Source organism: Schistocerca nitens, chromosome 3, assembly GCF_023898315.1.
Source record: "Schistocerca nitens isolate TAMUIC-IGC-003100 chromosome 3, iqSchNite1.1, whole genome shotgun sequence".
In the NCBI taxonomy this organism is placed as follows: Eukaryota; Metazoa; Arthropoda; class Insecta; order Orthoptera; family Acrididae; genus Schistocerca; species Schistocerca nitens.
The window spans coordinates 599449377-599469260 of NC_064616.1; the positions used below are offsets into that span (position 1 = coordinate 599449377).

At 43.6% G+C, this 19884-nt stretch overlaps 2 protein-coding genes across 5 annotated transcripts in view; one reads left to right on the forward strand and one right to left on the reverse strand.

Moving 5' to 3' along the window:
* Positions 1-11489, reverse strand: part of LOC126248519 (glutathione hydrolase 7-like) — a 53013-nt gene extending 41524 nt beyond the window's left edge. For 2 of the 4 annotated variants that reach the window (XM_049949572.1, XM_049949568.1), the window contains exons 1-2: positions 11318-11489; positions 8851-9098 (exon numbers count right to left, since the gene is read on the reverse strand). In XM_049949572.1, coding sequence (XP_049805529.1) covers positions 8851-9098; positions 11318-11351 — 282 coding nt within the window. In that variant the 5' untranslated portion in view covers positions 11352-11489. Of the gene's footprint in view, positions 1-8850; positions 9099-11275 lie in introns of all 4 variants that reach the window. The other 2 variants (XM_049949570.1, XM_049949571.1) reach the window with 2 other exon arrangements.
* Positions 11490-11836: 347 nt separating this feature from the next.
* LOC126248520 (putative inactive tyrosine-protein kinase Wsck) overlaps positions 11837-19884 on the forward strand; it is a 149669-nt gene continuing 141621 nt past the window's right edge. Inside the window, exon 1 of the mRNA XM_049949573.1 lies at positions 11837-12274. Within this exon, the coding sequence (XP_049805530.1) occupies positions 12072-12274 (203 nt within the window). The 5' untranslated portion in view covers positions 11837-12071. The remainder of the gene's footprint in view (positions 12275-19884) is intronic.

Sequence of the window (19884 nt, forward strand, 5' to 3'; positions counted from 1 at the left end):
TGGATGTGTTGTCTGAGAATTATTTCTAAAGTTTGCCCCTCAGATGATACTAGATTGGCTTATTTTGGTTACTTCCAGTCCCTTGTAGCCTATAGAATAGTTTTGTGGGGTAAAATTAATAACAGATTAAATGAAATTTTTACATTACACAAAAGCACCATTCGAATCTTGTTGCACAGCTCTGCCCCTTTTACATACACACAGTTCCATCACATTAATGTGACCACCAGCTATGTTCAACATCAACGTGCAATAAGCACCCACAGATGGCAGTACTAACAGTGGAGGATATATAAAGCTTGTCAGGGGATACAGAAAACAGTGGAGTCATTGTTGTAATGCAGAAACGGAGTGATTTATCTGCTGCCTAAAAGGGTGTCATCATTGGCTTTTGGGCCAAGAGTGGAACCATTTCCAAAATGGCTAAGTTTGTAAACTGTTTGTTTGGTGCCATGGTGAAAGTATAATGTGCATGGCAAAATGGTGCTATCCAAAACTGGTGCCATGGCAACTGTGGTGCACCATGGGCCATTGATGACCACAGTGAACGATGACTGTGGATATGTGTACAGTCAAATAGACGTGCAGCTGTTGAGCAACTGACCACCCAAAAGAGTCACGGGATTACCAACAGCATCCCCTCAATAAGTGTCCAGTGAACATTGGCATGTATAGGCCTTCACAGTAGGCGCCTGGTTCATGCACCCATGCCGAATGCTGTTCATTGGTGACAAAGGTTGGAATTTGCACACCAGTACCGCAACTTGACGTTCACCAAGTGGTGACAGGCAGCCCTTGCAGATAAATCATGCTTAATGCTCCACTGGACAGATGGTCATTGGCGTGTACAGCATGAAACGTCTGAAAGCAATCACCCTACAACAACTGCCGGAAGGGCCCAGGTCTGAGAATGGACCATTATGGTCTGGGGAATGTTCTTGTGGCATTCTGTGGATGATATTGTATTACAACAGGCACAATGGATCAGCAAAAACATGTATATATCCTTGGGGACCATGTTCACCCCTACAGGTAGTTACAAACCTGGCAGCATACACGTGTGGTTTAAAGAATGCCAGGATGAGTTCATTGTGTTCCCCTGGCCACCAAACTTCCTGGATTTAAACCCAGTCAACAATCTGCGGGACTACCTCGATCGGACTGCTCGCGCCATAGATCCTCAACTGAGAAACCTAGTTTAGATGGCCACGGCACTGGAGTCAGCATGGCTCGTAATCCCTGTAGGTATCTTCCAGAACCTTGCTGATACTCTTCCTGCAAGTCCCACACTGTAAAAGTTGCTTATTCAGGCTTTTGCAGGGGGTCACATCAATGTTAATGGACCGTACACAAATGCGTGTTGATGACAAGAGCTAGATTTGGTGACCTGCAAACAAACTCTCATTACCACAGTTACAGTACTCACAACTGTGGGTCCCTCAACCCACATCCCATGTGAGCCACTTTGAAGACATTCTTCATCATGGAATGCCAACATAAAAAAAAAAAACAGCTTTTAGAGCAAAGTCAAAACAATCTCTCATGCTGACAGGTGTAAATGAATGTATTAGCTTACAGGGTTAATAGGACTTCATTTATTGTAGAGTTCTTTTGATTCTGTTAGCTGATGTACGATCTATGCTATTTGTCTTTGCAAATAATGTTTCTGCTGTTGGTTTTCTGTTTCAGATACAGTGTAATACAGCTCCACTGAGAAAAAATCTGGTGTTAAATCACTTGTGATAGATATATTGACAGCAGGTTTTCATGTGTTATACTTTTCAGCAGCGCTATATACTGCAGTAGGTGTTTGTATTTTTTCAGGGGTGTTTTATGCAAAAGTTTCATAATTTACCTACATCATTTATTTAAATTAGTTTTTGGAAGAGGTCCACCATGAAGAAGAACACAGTTTCTTTTTCCTTCTATTACCCATACATTATTCGCTGAAATTTCAGCACCATTAGTTGGCTTTTTTGTTACCACATGTTGTAGTTTTTCCTTTTTTTAATGTTTTGCTTTACAGTTTCTTTTCACAGCCTGTCATTTTTTTCTTGTTTCCTGTTTACCTTCATTGTGAAATGTTGCACTATTTAACTTTCACAGTCACTGTTCATAAACTACGAAATTGTTCTTATTCTTATAAGTTCAGTCAGCTGCAAATGACCAAATTTAGTGTTAAGCTTCCAGCAAGTTGAATCTATATTGAATTAAAGAATTGAGGTACCATCAGGTTATTGGGTATTCAGTCTCCAATAATTATAAAAATCCCAATACATACTATTTCAGGTACAAATCCTCAGCACCTTTGATCTTACTAATTATTATTATTATTATTATTATTATTATTTTGTTGTAAAACACCTGGGAGCAGTATTATGTGGACGCTATACCATGGCAGTTACAGATGGGGAGTGTTTCGAACTACGGTTGCATAAGATACCAGTTAGAGGTTGGGCCTGAACTACCGCCGCCAACCGCAGCAACCAACTGCGCTGCAGCCACTACCAAATGCTTTGTGTACCCCAATTTATTTTGTGTTGTTGATTGCTTGTTTTCTTTTCTCATTTTGAAATGAGTGAAGAGACTAATCCTAGTGCATAGGTTGGTTTGTGGGATTAAAGGGACCAGACTGCTACAGACATCGGTCCCTTTTTCCAAATACTTAAAACACCCACAGAGAATAAAAATGATCAACAGAATTGATGACAGACGACACAGGACAAGAGAAACTTAGACAAAGACCAGACAAAAGGAATTAAAATCACACAGAGTGTGATGGTGGTTGGCCGACCATAGAAACAAAAAAAAGGAGAAGCCAACCACCAAGAACACATTAAAAACTCAGTCTAAAATCGTAGGCCAAAGGCCAGAATCAAAACAAAAAGGACATAAAAAACACTCAGATTAAATGATAAAAACCCCCTGCCCGAATAAAATGCAAAACTAAGCCCACCATGGTACAGTCATCTGTTAAAAGGGCAGGAAGCGTGTCAGGCAGTGCGAACGTCTGCCTCAGCACAGCTAAAAGTGGACACTCCAATAAAATGTGGACCACCGTGAAAACAGAGCCGCAGCGACATAAAGATGGGTCCTCATGTCGCAATAGGTGACTGTGCGTCATCCATGTGTGCCCAATGCGCAACCGGCAGAGGACAACAGACTCCTTGCGAGAGACCTGCAAGGAGGAGCACCACACACCGTAGTGGTCCGAAGTTTGTTAGGTGAAGGCAGGGTGGGCCATTCAGTGTCCCAAAGTTCGAAAATTTTGCGGCGTATGATCCCTCGCAAATCAGTCTCCGGGAGGCCAATGTCCAGAGATGGTTTACTAGTGGCCTCTTTCGCCAGGCGGTCTACATATTCATTGCCGGGTATCCCAACATGGCCTGGGGTCCACACAAAGACCACAGAACGGCCGCAACAGGCAAGAGTATGTAGGGACCCCTGGATAGCCATCACCAGACGAGAACAAGGGAAACACTGGTCGATAGCTCGTAAACTGCTCAGGGAGTCGCTACAGATAACCAAGGATTCACCTGAGCAGGAGTGGATATACTCTAGGGCATGAAAGATGGCGACCAGCTCAGCAGTAAAAACGCTGCAGCCAGCTGGCAATGAATGTTGTTCATAGTGGTCCCCTAGAGTCAGAGCATAACCGACATGACCAGCAACCATCGAGCCATCAGTGTAAACAACGCCAGAGCCCTGATACATGGCCAGGATGGAATAAAAGCGGCGGTGGAAGGCCTCCGGAGGGACTGAGTCCTTCGGGCCCTGTGCCAAGTTGAGCCGAAGGCAAGGGTGAGGAACACACCACGGGGGTGTAGGCAAAGGGGCCCGGAAAGGAGGTGGAACAGGGAAAACCCCAAGCCCGGAGAGAAGCTCTCTGACGTGGACCGCGATCGTACAACCTGACCGGGGCCGACGTTTTGGCAGATGAACGACCGATTGCGGGAACAGAAGACGATAATTTGGATGCCCGGGCAAGCTAAAAACATGGACAGCATAAGCGGCCAGCAAACGTTGGCGCCGTAACCGCAGTGGAGGGACACCTGCCTCCACGAGTATGCTGTCCACAAAAATGCATAACGCAGGTCTTGGCAGCCGAAAACTGAAAGCCATGCGCTACAGCCCAAGACCGCGCCTTGCGGATAGCGCCCTGAAGCTGACATTCAGCGGCTGCAATGCCAATAGAGCTATAGTAAAGGCAGCGGTCATCAGCATACAAGGATGCTGAGACAGACGTTCCCACCGTCGCAGCGAGCCCGTTAATTGCTATTAAAAACAGGCAGACACTTAAAACAGATCCCTGTGGCACCCCGTTCTCCTGAACTCGGGAGGAGCTATGTGAGGCTGCGACTTGCATGCGGAAGGTTTGATGCGACAGAAAATTCCGGATAAAAAGTGGCAGTGGACCACGAAGACCCCATCCATGAAGTGTTGAAAGGATGTGATGACACCATGTCGTATCGTACGCCTTCCGCATGTCGAAAAAGACAGCGACCAGGTGCTGACGGCGGGCAAAGGCAGTACGGATGGCCGACTCCAGGCTCACCAGATTGTTGGCGGCGGAGCAGCCTTTACGGAACCCACCCTGAGACGGAGCCAGAAGGCCCCGAGACTCCAGTACCCAATTCAAGCGCCGGCTCACCATCCGTTCAAGCAACTTGCAAAGAACGTTGGTGAGGCTAATGGGACGGTAGCTGTCCACCTCCAAAGGGTTCTTGCCAGGTTTCAAAATGGGGATAACAGTACTTTCCCCCCATTGCGACGGAAATTCACCCTCGACCCAAATACAGTTGTAAAGGTGGAGGAGGCGTCGCCAGCAATCCACTGAAAGGTGTTTCAGCATCGGACAGTGGATGCGATCTGGCCCAGGAGCGGTATCAGGGCAAGCGGCGAGGGCACTGTGAAATTCCCACTCACTGAATGGAACATTGTAGGATTCAGGATGATGGGTACGAAATGAAAGGCTCCGACGTTTCATCCGCTCTTTAATGGAGCGGAAGGCCAGTGGGTAATCTGAAGAATCCAAGCGGTTGGCAATTACGTCGGAGTCAGTACAAATTGCTCCATTCAGTGAGAGCGCAGGGATGCTGACAGGGGCCCGATAGCCATAGAGGCGTCGAATCTTGGCCCAGACCTGCGATGGAGTGACATGGAGGCCAATGGTGGACGCATACCGCTTGCAGCACTCCTGCTTGTGTTGGCGGATAAGGCGGCGGGCTCGTGCACGCAGCCGTTTGAAGGCGATGAGGTGTTCTATGGAGTGATGTCGCTTGTGACGCTGTAGCGCCCGCCGGCGACCTTTAATCACCTCAGCAATCTCAGGCGACCACCAAGGCACAGTCCTGCGCCGAGTGGACCCAGAAGAACGGGGAATGGAAGATTCTATGGCAGTAACGATGCTGGTGGTGACCGAGTGAACCACCGCATCAATGGCGTCATTAGAGAGAGGCTCAATAGCGGCAATGGAGGAGAACAAGTCCCAGTCAGCCTTATTCATAGCCCATCTGCTAGGGCGCCAAGAAGAGTGACGCTGTGGCAGTGAGAGAAAGATCGGAAAGTGGTCACTACCACACAGGTCATCATGCACACTCTATTGGACAGAAGGTAAGAGGCTAGGGCTGCAGATCGAAAGGTCGATGGCGGAGTACGTGCCATGCGCCACGCTGAAGTGTGTGACGGCACCATCATTTAAAATGGAAAGATCGAGCTGTGCCAATAAATGCTCAATGGTGGCGCCACGACCTGTTGCAACTGACCCACCCCACAGAGGGTTATGGGCGTTGAAGTCGCCCAGTAACAAGAAAGGTGGTGGCAATTGGGCTATCAGCGCAGCCAAGACATGCTGCACGACATCACCATCCGGTAGAAGGTAAAGACTGCAGATGGCGACAGCCTGTGGCGTCCACACCCGAACAGTGACAGCCTCTAAAGGTGTTTGTAGAGGGACAGACTCGCTGTGAAGAGAGTGAAGGACAAAGATGCAGACGCCACCAGACACCCTTTCATAAGCTGCCTGGTTCTTATAATAACCCTGATAGCCACGGAGGGCGGGGGTTCGCATTGCTGGAAACCAAGTTTCCTGAAGAGCAATGCAGAAGAAAGAGTGAACGCTGATAAGTAGTCGGAGCTCAGCTAGATGTTGGAAAAAATCGCTGCAGTTCCACTGGAGTATGATAGTGTCCATGGCTGAGAAAGGCGTGAAGGGACTGGGAAGGCAATTTACACCGCTTGTTCAGTCGCTGCCACCGATTCAGTACCCGCGCAAGTGACATCCATGGCGTTGAGGGACTGGCGAGATCCAGGTCTTCAGCAGATGCCAGAATCTCGACCTCGTCCTCAGACACTGAGCCTGTAGGAAGTGGTGGGACAGGTGCCACCGCAATGTCAGGATTCTTGGGTACCTTTTTCTTTTTCAGCCTATCTCGCTGTGCCTTCGGTGGTTCAGGCTGGGAGGGCTTCACTGGGTCAGTCTCAGGGACGGACGACGGCCGTGAGGCCCTACGTACAGGGAGCGGTGGTTGGTTGAGCCACTTGCGGGTGTCTGCTTTTGTACCGGTCGGAACTTGCGAAGGGAGGTCCCAAAGGGACCCCTTCCTGGCGAGAGGAGCCAAAGAAGTCTTACGCTTCTCCGGCTGGGAAGGGGGAACTGATGTCCCCGATGGTTGGGGGGACGTTGCTCCTGAAGTAGATGGAGCAGGAGCAACAGGGAGTGAAGTGCCCCCCACCATCAAGGGGTTCTCTGGCTCTGAGAGCTAACGGTGTGAGGTGCAGCTATGGGAACTGTAACAGGAGCGACAGTGGCGGCATAAGTGGACGTCATGCGTACTGGATGCAGTCGTTCAAACTTACGCTTAGCCTCAGTGTAAGTCAGCCTATCCAGGGTCTTGTATTCCATTATTTTCCACTCCTCCTGGAGAATCTTACAGTCCGGCGAGCAAGGGGGATGGTGCTCCCCGCAGTTGACACAGATGGGAGGCGGGGCACATGGAGTATCAGGATGGGATGGTCGACCACAATCGCGACAGATGAGGGGGGAAGCACAGCGAGAAGACATATGGCCGAACTTCCAATACTTGAAGCTCCGCGTTGGGAGAGGGATATAGGGTTTGACATCACAACGGTAGACCATCACCTTGACCTTCTCAGGTAATGTGTCACCCTCGAAGGCCAAGATGAAGGCACCGGTGTCAACTTGATGATCCCTCAGACCCCGGTGGGCGCGCCTGATGCAATGGACACCTTGTCGCTCTACGTTGGCGCGCAAATCATCATCGGACTGTAAAAGGAGATCCCTGTGGGAAATAATGCCCTGGACCATATTTAAACTTTTATGGGGCATGACAGTAACGGAAACATCCCCCAGCTTATTACAAGCGAGCAAGGCCCATGAATTGGCGGAGGATGCGGTTTTTATCAATACCGAACTGGACCGCATTTTGGACAAGCCCTCCACCTCCCCGAACTTGTCCTCTAAATGCTCTACAAAGAACTGAGGCTTCACGGATAGAAAGGATTCCCAATCAGCTCTGGTACAGACGAGATGCCTCGGCAAATGCGTCTCACTTTCATTCATTGCCTTTCGTTCCTCCCATGGTGTGGCCAGGGAGGGGAAATTATTTGGAGTCATAAACGTTACCTTTTAAATGAGCCCTCGAACGCTTAGAGACTGCTGGTGGCTGGCCACCAGCAAGAGATGATGTGCCACGCTACATTGCGTGTCATCCACCCTGATGCCACCTACTCCGACCAAGGGCCCTCCCCATGGGCGCCACCCAGCCACAGCAAGGGCCACCAGGCAGGATGGCCATTGCCGGGAGTCCTGATGCCCCAGGGAGATGGGCATCTACTCCTTGGCATACATGGGGAGTAAACGGCGCAGGCATCAGCAGAGCGATCCCTGTGTGGTCAGGGGGCTACAACCAACAGGGTACATGGCGGCCCCACCACAACGGACTGGCTACCGTGCTGGATTTTAGGTGACACGTAGTCCATTGTAGCCATCAGTGCAGAAAGGGGCACTGCACATTGCATGGCGAAAGCTGCATGCAGAAACGCATCCATGCCCAAGAGATGGAGAGCAGGCAGGACTGCAATGCAACAACGAATAAGCTCGCGAAAGACCTCAACGCGGAATAGACACAATGCACCAAGTAAGGCGCCCTTCCCCAATCGGCTCGCTCTTTGGAAAAATTTTGAGAGATGGAGGTCAAACCCAACAGGGGACCATCACACAAGACCAAAAAGTTTGAGACTCCTTTTAGTCACATTTTATGACAGGCAGGAATACCACAGGCCTATTCTTACCCCCGAACCCGCAGGGGGGGGGGGGGGGGATCCTGGTGCATAAAAGGATTCAAATGTGACTTTCACGACAAAAGGAATCAGCGACCCCTATGGCTTATGTCAGTTCTGCTTTCATGGAAGCACAGAATATGGATGTAGGATGGCAGCCCTTCAAGAGGGAGGTGGGGCTTATTCCCCCACACCGCTGCTCTGCCCTCGGGCAATCTAAATTCTTGTTTTTTTACAGTCACGACCGACTGCCACAATATACTGTCCACATAACACCCAAGAGTTAAAAAGGCCATTTCATTTAACAAAGTACTGACAGCATCTAGCAACTCCTATGTACTAAATGATATTTGGTAGCTCTTCAGTGTCACATTCTCAGATGGAAGCCTAGTGAATACACAGAATTTAAATCAAGTTTACTATTACAATTTACCTAATGCGAAGATGGTCCAATCAAAGTATTGGCTTAGTTTAAATTCCCCTTCAAAAAAAATAAATAAAAAACAGAGTACAGTAGCCTATATAAATTTGAAATACAGAGTTGCATACCTGATAATCACCAAAGTGAATTTGGGCAGCTAATGCTATTGCCACAGCAAGAGTAAGCATAAAAAAGCATGTAATTATAATACGTAGGCTTCCCCCATTCTCATCAGTTTCTGAACAAAAATGACATCTCCAAGAGATTCTTTTATGTCTTTCATAGATATGGTGCTTCAGTGGGAATGATTCGGTTTGTTCTGGACTCATATATGGCCCAGATATGGTTGTAACGCCTCCAGATTTTATGCAACCTGCTTGAAAAAACAAAAAAATGAGTATCTCAAAAATTAAACACACACACACACACACACACACACACACACACACACACACACACACACACACACACACACAGTACGACGAAGATTTTCAGAGGAAGTCTACAGACAAAATATGAAATGTTTAGTTTCTCGTCTTAGGTGTACCAGTGACTGTCACTGACAAATATAGGCTGAATTATTCTTTTTTTTATGTAAAAACTGCAATTCTGTTTGCCAACTCCAGGTGTGAGCATTTGACAGGTTGGAGAAGATGAATATAATTAGTAAGTCAAGATCAATAATTATTTCATGATACTTTGGCCATGAAAGTAAAGTCAGTGACTGTAAATGCACTATTGTCATACCACAAAGAGATGTGAGCCATGTCATTGTAAAAATGTACCACCAAAAGTAAACTGCCAGCTATAAGGATGGACAGTCATTATCTATTTGAAAATATAATACATGGGGTCATATAATTCCTATTTTTGTCACTATTTGCTTAGTTTCATGTTCCATCGATCATTTTGAAAGATAAATTGTAATTATGTGGAATGATCATTTCACACATGTTGCAAATTAATTTGTACATATGGTTACATGCTAAATATTACTTTTTTTGGGAAAAGGGAAAAGATGTGAATTAGTACTTCCTTCCCAGCAGCTTTTACACATTACAATAATAAAAATTATTCTATGGAATAGAAGAAGCTGTCAAGGAGAAACTTCTCAGTCTGTCTTCAAATTTTACTTTGCTCTCTGTCAAGACATTTTATATCACTGGGTAATTGAACAAAAATTTTTGTTGCAGCACTGTTCGCCCCTTTTTTGTGCTGAAGACAACCTTACTGTGGTGTAATGAATGTCATTTTTCCTTCTGGTAATGTAATTATGTATATCATTGTCCCTTTTGAATTTCAGTGGCTTATTTACAGCGAATGTCATGTGGGAACGAATATACTGTACAGCAGTAGTCAGAATGCCCAACTCCTTAAACAGATGTCTACAAGTCAACTGTGGGTGAGCACCACATAGTCTTATAGCACTCTTTTGAGTAATGAAGACTTTCTTCCTTAAAGATGAGTTCCAAAACATTGTTCCATATTACATTATTGAATGAAAATATGTGACCTTATGGATTTGTGTCTTCCCCAAAATTTGCAATGATTCTAAGTGCAAATAAGGCTGAACTAAGTTATTTGAGGAGTTCCAAATTGATCTTTTTCCAGTTTAAATTCTCATCAATTAGAACACCTAACAATTTTGAAGTTCCTACCATACTTATTACTTCTCCACCATGCGTTACACTTATGATTGGTGTAGTACCCCTAGATGTGCAGAACTGAATACGTTGCGTCTTTTTAAAATTGAGGTGAGACCATTTACAGGAAACCAATGAGACTTTTAAGAACTTAGTTTACCGATTCTTCTGTCTTTGTATGTATTCTTGGATTGATTATAATACTAGTGTCATCTGCAAAACGAACTAATTCTGCTTGTTGTATATTGAACCGAACATTATTTACGTATGAGAGCAACAATAGCGAACCTATGACTGAGCCTTGGGGAACCCCATATGTGATTTCTCCCCTCCCGCTCGGAATTATGTCTCCGGATTATATTGGCTCAATTACTAAGTACAACTTTCCGCATTCTTTTGGTTAGATACATTAGCCACTGGTTGGCTATAACAATGTATATTTTTAGTTGGAGCTTACGCAAATAGTGCACGAGCCTGTGTAGTCAACGACGTGGAAAGGTACTAGAATGCATTGTGGAAAACAACAAAGAATTATTTCAATTTTCAGCTATCGTGAGATGAAAAAACTGACCCAAATTTCAGCGGATTTTTTCAAACGTAACTTGCTTTGAACAACGTGCCATCCCATCAAGTATCAATAGTTTCATACAAACACAGGGTTCATAGTCACATTGATATGGTTTATTTTCTGAAAATACCGACTTACAAGTTGTTAATTCTATAAGCTATACCCTGCATATCTGTAACCATTGCCTTAAAGTTAAACGAAACTTAAAAAACTTTATACCATATGGAGCAAATATGCATATATGGTTAACGACTCTAAAACAATAGAAATACCGAGATTTACTAAAACAAAGTACATGTATCAATATGATTTATAAAGAGTATTCACGAACTGAAACCATACCGAGTCTTTAACGACAGAATTTTCACGTCGAAATATATATACCTGAATCGTTTAAAACTGCACTGCTATCCCCCATAACGAATATTTAATACAAAAGAAGTAGCTTTGTGTTACTGCCAAGAATACAACAACCAAAGCACCTGTCCATCAGTTTTTCAAAAAATTACAAACACCTAACATTTTGACGTTTCCATTCGCTACTATCCCATTAAGATTAAAGATATACCCAAATAACAGTAAACAGTGAGAATGCCAAAGAGAGTATCAACGATGTGTAGCCCGTTTCAGTAAGCAACGAAAACTTGCACATGCAACTGTCGCCACCACATTGGCCAGTCAGGTGGTTTGTGTAAGGTGCGTACCGATTCACTGTCATGTGAGCTGACAGAAGTGTGTCAATACACTGTTTTCACAGGTCTGTTAGGCTAGAATATCGGTACTATGATTGGCATATCCAGGTTTTCGTTGGGTGTGAAAACAGGGTTTAATGCAAACCACTGTTGTCGATTCCTGCACCAAGGATGTTGTAGAGGAAGAGCTGTTGTAAAGGAAGAGCTTTGCTGGTTTCCTAGTAACGGTGAGTGGGTGTGGGGGTTTGTATTTTGGTGGGGTGATCGAGTGAACGGAATGTAGCGGAAGTAGAAAAATTGTTTGTTTACCATCCGAACACTCAACAAGAACATAAGACATAATGTCTTCGCTTTATTAACGATGTTTCTAACATGAATTATAACTACATTGACTACGAATCCATTTTCTATACTCGTAAAAAGAACAATAATTTTAGACAACAAACATGCAAAAGTTTGGCGCAATTGCTGTGCTTGTATTTAGCTTCATGTCTGTGGTTCAGGTGAGAGATAAAGTTAGAGAAGACCCTGTCTACGTGGGTTGTTACATGTTTAGCAATGAAAACATTTACTTGTACGAACCAACAAATGTCGGAGCAGCCAACACAGTTGAGGAGTGTGTCGCAGTTTGTGCTGACAAATATTATAGGTGAGCGTAATAAACCTTGTTAGCTTAGCACCATTAGGAACGTATTACTTGTTTTTTTATGTTCCTTTCACTTTCTAGAAGTGTTGTGTTTGTGCCACGTAAGGAAATCAATAACATGATTAATTTTTGTTGCCTGTTCGTCTTACTAATTATTATATCTTATTATCGGACGCAAGGTGACCCATATTATATTCTACATAATAGCGCGTGACCGGCCCGAGGTGATTTTTACATCAGACACTAAGTGGTAATACAAGGAATTTTAACATCAATCACTAAGTGTTAACACAAGGAATTTATTCATTGCCCTGAATGACGTGAAAAACGGCTTAGTTTTTCAGAGTCTGTTATTTCTAAGTTTTGCATCTCTGTAGGAGTAACTTTCAAATTATACAGAATGCAATTCAAACGACCATACAACTAGTGCACGGCATCACTACTGAGTATAAATAGGCCTATTTACAAATAAGAAGGCGGAATGGAAAAACAAAATTGCAGCATCAGTTACCAATTTATTGTGGTTTTAGAAATGGAATGTGCAGGTTTCATCGACGACTGTCACTTTGACCAAAAAATAACAATGTTTTGTTTATGGAGGAACATTTAATATGGCATTTTGTAATTATGAGCCAAAATTAAGATGACATATCTGGGACCTACAGTAAACTTAGTAGTAAGCTGGAGTATTCCGTTTTATTGTAGCAAAGATCTTGCATATTCCAAGGAATTATGGCACTTGTGTGACAGGCTGGAAAACATTGGTGCAATATTAGGTACCTCTTGTATCCTTTACTTTAGGATGCTCATTTGAAGATTGTAGGAGCATCACAGATATTAGCATTTGCTTATGAACAGTGTTGGTGATATCCCCATTACAGTAACATTAATTTCTTGGCTTTGTAATGTGATAAATCTCTGTATCAATTTATGAGGTGCTGAAGTGTGAGATGAGGTGGATTCCAACACTATTCAGCAATTCTGTAGGTTTTTACTGTTCCTTCAAACTGAGTTGATGGGTGGGAGCGAGTGTAAAGGTATTTCCCATTGATGGTCATTACCATGAGCCACCATACCGAGTGTCAACTTAGTTTGTGTACATAGTAAGCCAGTCCGATATGGTGGTGTCATTATGTTTTCATAGAGCCCCCTGACACCACAGGGATCACACTGCTGAAAGCTGAGCTGCTAGCTCCCCATGCATGCCAAGGAGTAGATGTGCTTCTTCCTGGGATATCAGGACTCTGGGCAATGGCCATAGTCTCAGATGATGTTTGCTGCCACTGAGTGCTACCCTTGGGGAGAACCCAGGACTGACGTTTTGCACATGAAACGTATCAAATTAAACCAGAACATTTTCTTTTCTAGTCCAGCCATCTCATCAGACAGGTATAGAAATTTCTATGCGGTGAATTACAATCCTGCTGCTTTCTTCACCCTGGCTCTTCCATCATAAGAGGGACAAGCCGGACAATTTGGAGTGAAACAATTTATCCCAAACCTGGTATGTACTCAAATAGGTAGAGATTTTTTTTCTGCAATGAAACCATTATTTTTTGGCGAAGACATTGAAGATAAATTTGGAGAACTTGTCACTGGGAAAAATTTGTTATGGATCGTTGCTGATTAAAGCCTCCTCTGCTGTACAGTCTACAGGTCTTCATGTGTGTGTGAACAACTGAGTGACGTATCAGTGACCATTGCTTCATATAAAGCTTTGAATGTGATCCAAGGAGTCATCTTCCACAGATACCTTACACGCCAAACAGATGAGGAACTGTCGGCTAATCTCAAGTGGTGAACCATACATTTTGTCTGGTGCATTCAAAAGGGTCTTGAGGATAATCAGGCAGATACAAGCACTTTCATTTTAGCCTTTGAAGGAAACATCCTCCCAGGAAAAATTAAAGTCATGATGATGTACAGATGTGATATAAAACGTTACATCCTGCCACTCACGAGGTGTTTCTGATGCATACGTATTGCATTGATTGTATGTCATCCTGCTGCATGGTAGACCAAAAGTGCCAAAACTGTGGATGATTACTCCCTGATGGTTGTCCTTGTGCCAGTTGTTTGGAACACGATCCTCCCCATTCAATACTTTGCACAGTCACTAAGAAAGAAAATAAGTTACAAGAATATAAGTCTATTGGCCATCTGTCATAATACTGAGGTGTGAAAAAAGAATGAATGCCTAAATCCTGTTGACATAGTTACCAATTATGCGAAAGTCACAACCATCTTCCCTCCACCCCCACCTCCTCCACATCAATACCTTTCCAAACCAAACCTCCCACCATGCTCTCATCTCTTGTGGTTCCCATGGGACCACTTCCCACACCCAGCCAGAGAAGCAGCTTCCTCCTCTGGTGTCTACCTGTGGCAGGGCTCTCTCTGCAACCTCCCCCCCCCCCCCCCCCCCAACTAGAAACCCACGGATCAGAGGCCTGATGCCGGCCAACGACTGAAAGATCCACAACCTGTAGGTCTCAGGGCTTTCCACTCTTCATCCATCGCACTGCATACAGGCCTTTGCAAGAATCTTGGCCACCAAAGGCTGAAGAGGAGGAGAGGAAGAAGAAGAATATTAATAATTGGGACAAGACTACTCCATTGACCCTGGAGGTGACAGATCCACCTACACACTCGCATTCTGAACCACTGCTCGTTGATGTGACATAAAGTCATGTAGGAGGCAGTCCACCATTATTATAACAATCAGTAGTTGTGCATTCAGGTTGACTGGTTTGCAGTGGTAAGGCAAACATCAGACAAGGAATGACTTACTTATTATCTGATGCATTTTGGAATTTGTTGTTGTTGTTGTTGTTGTGGTCTTCAGTCCAGAGACTGGTTTGATGCAGCTCTCCATGCTACTCTGTGCCAGCTTCATCGTCTCCCAGTACCTACTGCAACCTAAATCCTTGTGAATCTGCTTAGTGTATTCATCTCTTGGTCTCCCACTACGATTTTTACCCTCCATGCTGCCCTCCAATACTAAATTGGTGATCCCTTGATGCCTCAGAACATGTCCTATCAACCGATCCCTTCTAGTCAAGGTGTGCCACAAATTTCTGTTCTCCCTAATTCTATTCAATACCTCCTCATTAGTTATGTGATCTACCCATCTAATCTTCAGCATTCTTCTGTAGCACCACATTTTGTGATCTTCTATTCTCTTCTTGCCCAAACTATGTATCGTCCACATTTCACTTCCATACATGGCTACACTCCATACAAATACTTTCAGAAACGACTTCCTGACACTTAAATCTATACTCGATGTTAACAAATTTCTCTTCTTGAGAAACTCTTTCCTTGCCATTGCCAGTCTACATTTTATATCCTCTCTACTTCGACCATCATCAGTTATTTTGCTCCCCAAATAGCAAAACTCCTTTACTACTTTTAGTGTCTCATTTCCTAATCTAATTCCCACAGCGTCACCTGATTTAATTCGACTACATTCCATTATCCTCGTTTTGCTTTTGTTGATGTTCATCTTATATCCTCCTTTCAAGACACTATCCATTCCGTTCAACTGCTCTTCCAAGTCCTTTGCTGTCTCTGACAGAATTACAATGTCATCAGCGAACCTTGAAGTTTTTATTTCTTCTCCATGAATTTTAATACCTACTCCAAATTTTTCTTTTGTTTCCTTTACTGCTTGCTTAATATACAGATTGAATAACATCGGGGAGAGGCTACAACCCTGTCTCGCTCCCTTCCCAACCACTGCTTCCCTTTCGTGTCCCTCGACTCTTATAACTGCCATCTCGTTTCTGTACAAATGGTAAATAGCCTTTCGCTCCCTGTATTTTACCCCTGCCACCTTCAGAATTTGAAAGAGAGTATTCAAGTCAACATTGTCAAAAGCTTTCTGTCTGCAAATGCTAGAAACATAGGTTTGCCTTTCCTTAATCTATTTTCTAAGATAATTCTTAGGTTCAGTATTGCCTCACGTGTTCCAACATTTCTACATGGGGAGGAGGAGATTAGTGTTTAATGTCCCGTCGACAACGAGGTCATTAGAGACGGAGCGCAAGCTCGGGTGAGGGAAGGGTGGGGAAGGAAAGCGGCCGTGCCCTTTCAAAGGAACCATCCCGGCATTTGCCTGAAGCGATTTAGGGAAATCACGGAAAACCTAAATCAGGATGGCCGGAGACGGGATTGAACCGTCGTCCTCCCGAATGCGAGTCCAGTGTGCTAACCACTGCGCCACCTCGCTCAGTAACATTTCTACAGAATCCAAACTGATCTTCTCCGAAGTCGGCTTCTACCAGTTTTTCCATTCGTCTGTAAAGAATTGGTGTTAGTATTTTGCAGCCTTGGCTTATTAAATGGATAGTTTGGTAATTTTCACATCTGTCAACACCTGGGTCATTCCATGTCAGTTCAACCAGGGGCTCCAGCTCATAGTCTCAGATTTGACTGAAATTCAGTACACTAATTCTACCATGTGTGGGGGCACTCGTGAACAAAGTATTAGTTTCCCCTGCCAATTAGTTCCAGAATTATGACTTGTGAAAGAAGGTGGTGTGACCCAGAAATTGCAACCCGCTTCTGGCAATCTATCTTCATACCCAACTTCAGGTCTTATAACTTTGGAACTATTCCACACAGTCCAGTGAAATTTTTACAACCCAGTAGCATCCATTTAGAGAACACACTCCATGAATCAAAACATCAACAACATATTTCTAAGGGAAAATAAAAATTCCAAAATGTGATTAAAAAAATGTAATACGTTAAAAGTACGTATTGTAGGTGCCCCCTATGCCAAATGTAATTCACTCAAAAAGGGTATAATTTTTTTTGTGGTAAGCTTAATGTGGCCTTAACACACACAGAACTCATCATGCCCATATCAGTCACAAAAACTGAGTTACATGCACATGAAAAAACAAAAATTTGAAAAATTACCTGAAAAACATGGATTTTCGAAGTGTGATAGCACAAAAGGGACTAGTGGGATCCAAGCCAAATTTCACACACTGCATAAGTAGACCATAATGGCATATATCTCAAAATTTCAGCATGTTATTGCAAGACGTTTGTGTACAATGGAAGTTGACAGACGTATTTGGTGATGTGGCCATTGTTCCACAACACAATTTTGTAAAAACATATCGTAAACTGTTCTGCCTCTTCTTATCCTCTTCCACAACCGTTTAATCACTAAGCAACAACATATAGACAGATTAACACAACCTATCATTAATGTTTACTGCACCTTAACTGCTAAAAACCAGTCGATTGTGCTTCAAACAGAAGTTCTCCCACACTTTAGCTACTGTACTCTGTACATTGGGTGGCAAATTATACTGTCTTCCTGACACTGTGGTAAGAACTGGAACTGTCATAAGAATATGTTCAAAAGGAATCCAACGCCTGTCTGCCAAACATGGCGAATGAAATGATCTTGCTGGTCCTACTGGTGCCATGAAGTTCACAAATACATCTCCTTCTGCTTCACAGCACTCTGAAACACATCCTAAGTACCATTTGTCATCATTAACAGCGTACCATTTGTCATCATTAACAGCAATAACATAGCAACCTGGTTGTATGTTGCTGCTTTTGCTTCTGAATCCTGAGTCAGAGACACTGTGAAGACACATGTTGTGCATGAACTTATAGTTATAACCGGACAGTCTGTTCATCTGCACATTTTCGGAGTCCGCTGGAGAGAAGTGATGATGGCTCCTTGTGCCTGCATCAGTTTTAACGTGTTCTAGTCTGCTTTTTAGCAGCTCTACGACTGATTTCACCTCATCTTTTGAAACATAGAATGATTTTATGCCAGAGATATTTTTCTATACCCAGGTAAATAATTGAAGAGGTGTGACCTTCTGTAGGGTGCTGCAGACTAGCTCGTGATGCCATGCGTTTAATGGTAGCACCAATACCATCACATACATTTTTACCATGACTTGTTGCGAAAAAATTCCATACTGCGTGAATCTGAAAATCATGGTAATGCATGCATAAATTTTTGAGATCTTTACAGTTTTTGTACTGACTAGCTGCCCCATCACTGAAGTATTTCGCAAAATGTATGTGAGGCAGCTTGTTTTTCACATATGCCATGACAGTGCGAATGTGGGCATGAACTGCAATGGCATCATGAATTAAACAGTCACTAAAAATGCACAGGTTCATGACAGACACATCACTTGACTCACCTCTATAGTAAATCGAAAATGGCTGGAGAGTTGCCTGACTGTTGTCCCAATGATATCTTTGGATGGCATCTTGAACTGTTGTTGTTGTGGTCTTCAGTCCTGAGACTGGTTTGATGCAGCTCTCCATGCTACTCTGTCCCGTGCAAGCTTTTTCATCTCCCCAAACCTATTGCAGCCTACATCCTTCTGAATTTGTTTAGTGTATTCATCTCTTGGTCTCCCTCTACGATTTTTACCCTCCACACTACCCTCCAATACTAAATTGGTGATCCGTTGATGCCTCAGAACATGTCCTACCAACCGATCCCTTCTTCTAGTCAAGTTGTGCCACAAATTTCTCTTCTCCCCAGTCCTATTCAATACCTCCTCATTAGTTATGTGATCTACCCATCTAATCCTCAGCATTCTTCTGTAGCATCACATTTCGAAAGCTTCTATTCTCTTCTTGTTCAAACTATTTATCGTCCATGTTTCACTTCCATACATGGCTACACTCCATACAAATACTTTCAGAAATGACTTCCTGGCGCTTAAATCTATACTCGATGTTAACAAATTTCTCTTTTTCAGAAACGCTTTCTTTGCCATTGCCAGTCTGCATTTTATATCCTGTCTACTTCGACCATCATCAGTTATTTTGCTCCCCAAATAGCAAAACTCCTTTACTACTTTAAGCGTCTCATTTCCTAATCTAATTCCTTCAGCATCACTCGACTTAATTCGACTACATTCCATTATCCTCGTTTTGCTTTTGTTGATGTTCAGCTTATATCTTCCTTTCAAGACACTATCCATTCCGTTCAACTGCTCTTCCAAGTCCTTTTGACAATGTTGACTGGAATACTCTCTTTCAAATTCTGAAGGTGGCAGGGGTAAAATACAGGGAGCGAGCGGCTATTTACAATTTTTACAGAAACCAGGTGGCAGTTACAAGAGTCGAGGGACATGAAAGGGAAGCAGTGGTTGGTAAGGGAGTGAGACAGGGTTGTAGCCTCTCCCGGATGTTATTCAATCTGTGTATTGAGCAAGCAGTGAAGGAAACAAAAGAAAAATTCGAAGTAGGTATTAAAATCCATGGAGAAGAAATGAAAACTTTGAGGTTCACCGATGACATTGTAATTCTGTCAGAGACAGTAAAGGACTTGGAAGGGTATCTTGAACTATAAATGCATAATTTTCAGAAAAGTCTAGTATTACTATAATTTCATCTTGTTTCAAATTATCCTAACAAAACTGGAGATAAGCCGATTGTGCTGTTGCTGTGAAGCTGTGTGTGGTAAGTCTGTCCATTTTTTGACAACACATTTCAACAAAATCTTCCACTGTACTTTGCTTTGCTTCAAGACTTGTGCGATCGATGTGTGTCCATTGTTTATAAGAAACAAATTTGTCGTCGTCCATAAGGAGTTCACCATACAGTTTGTT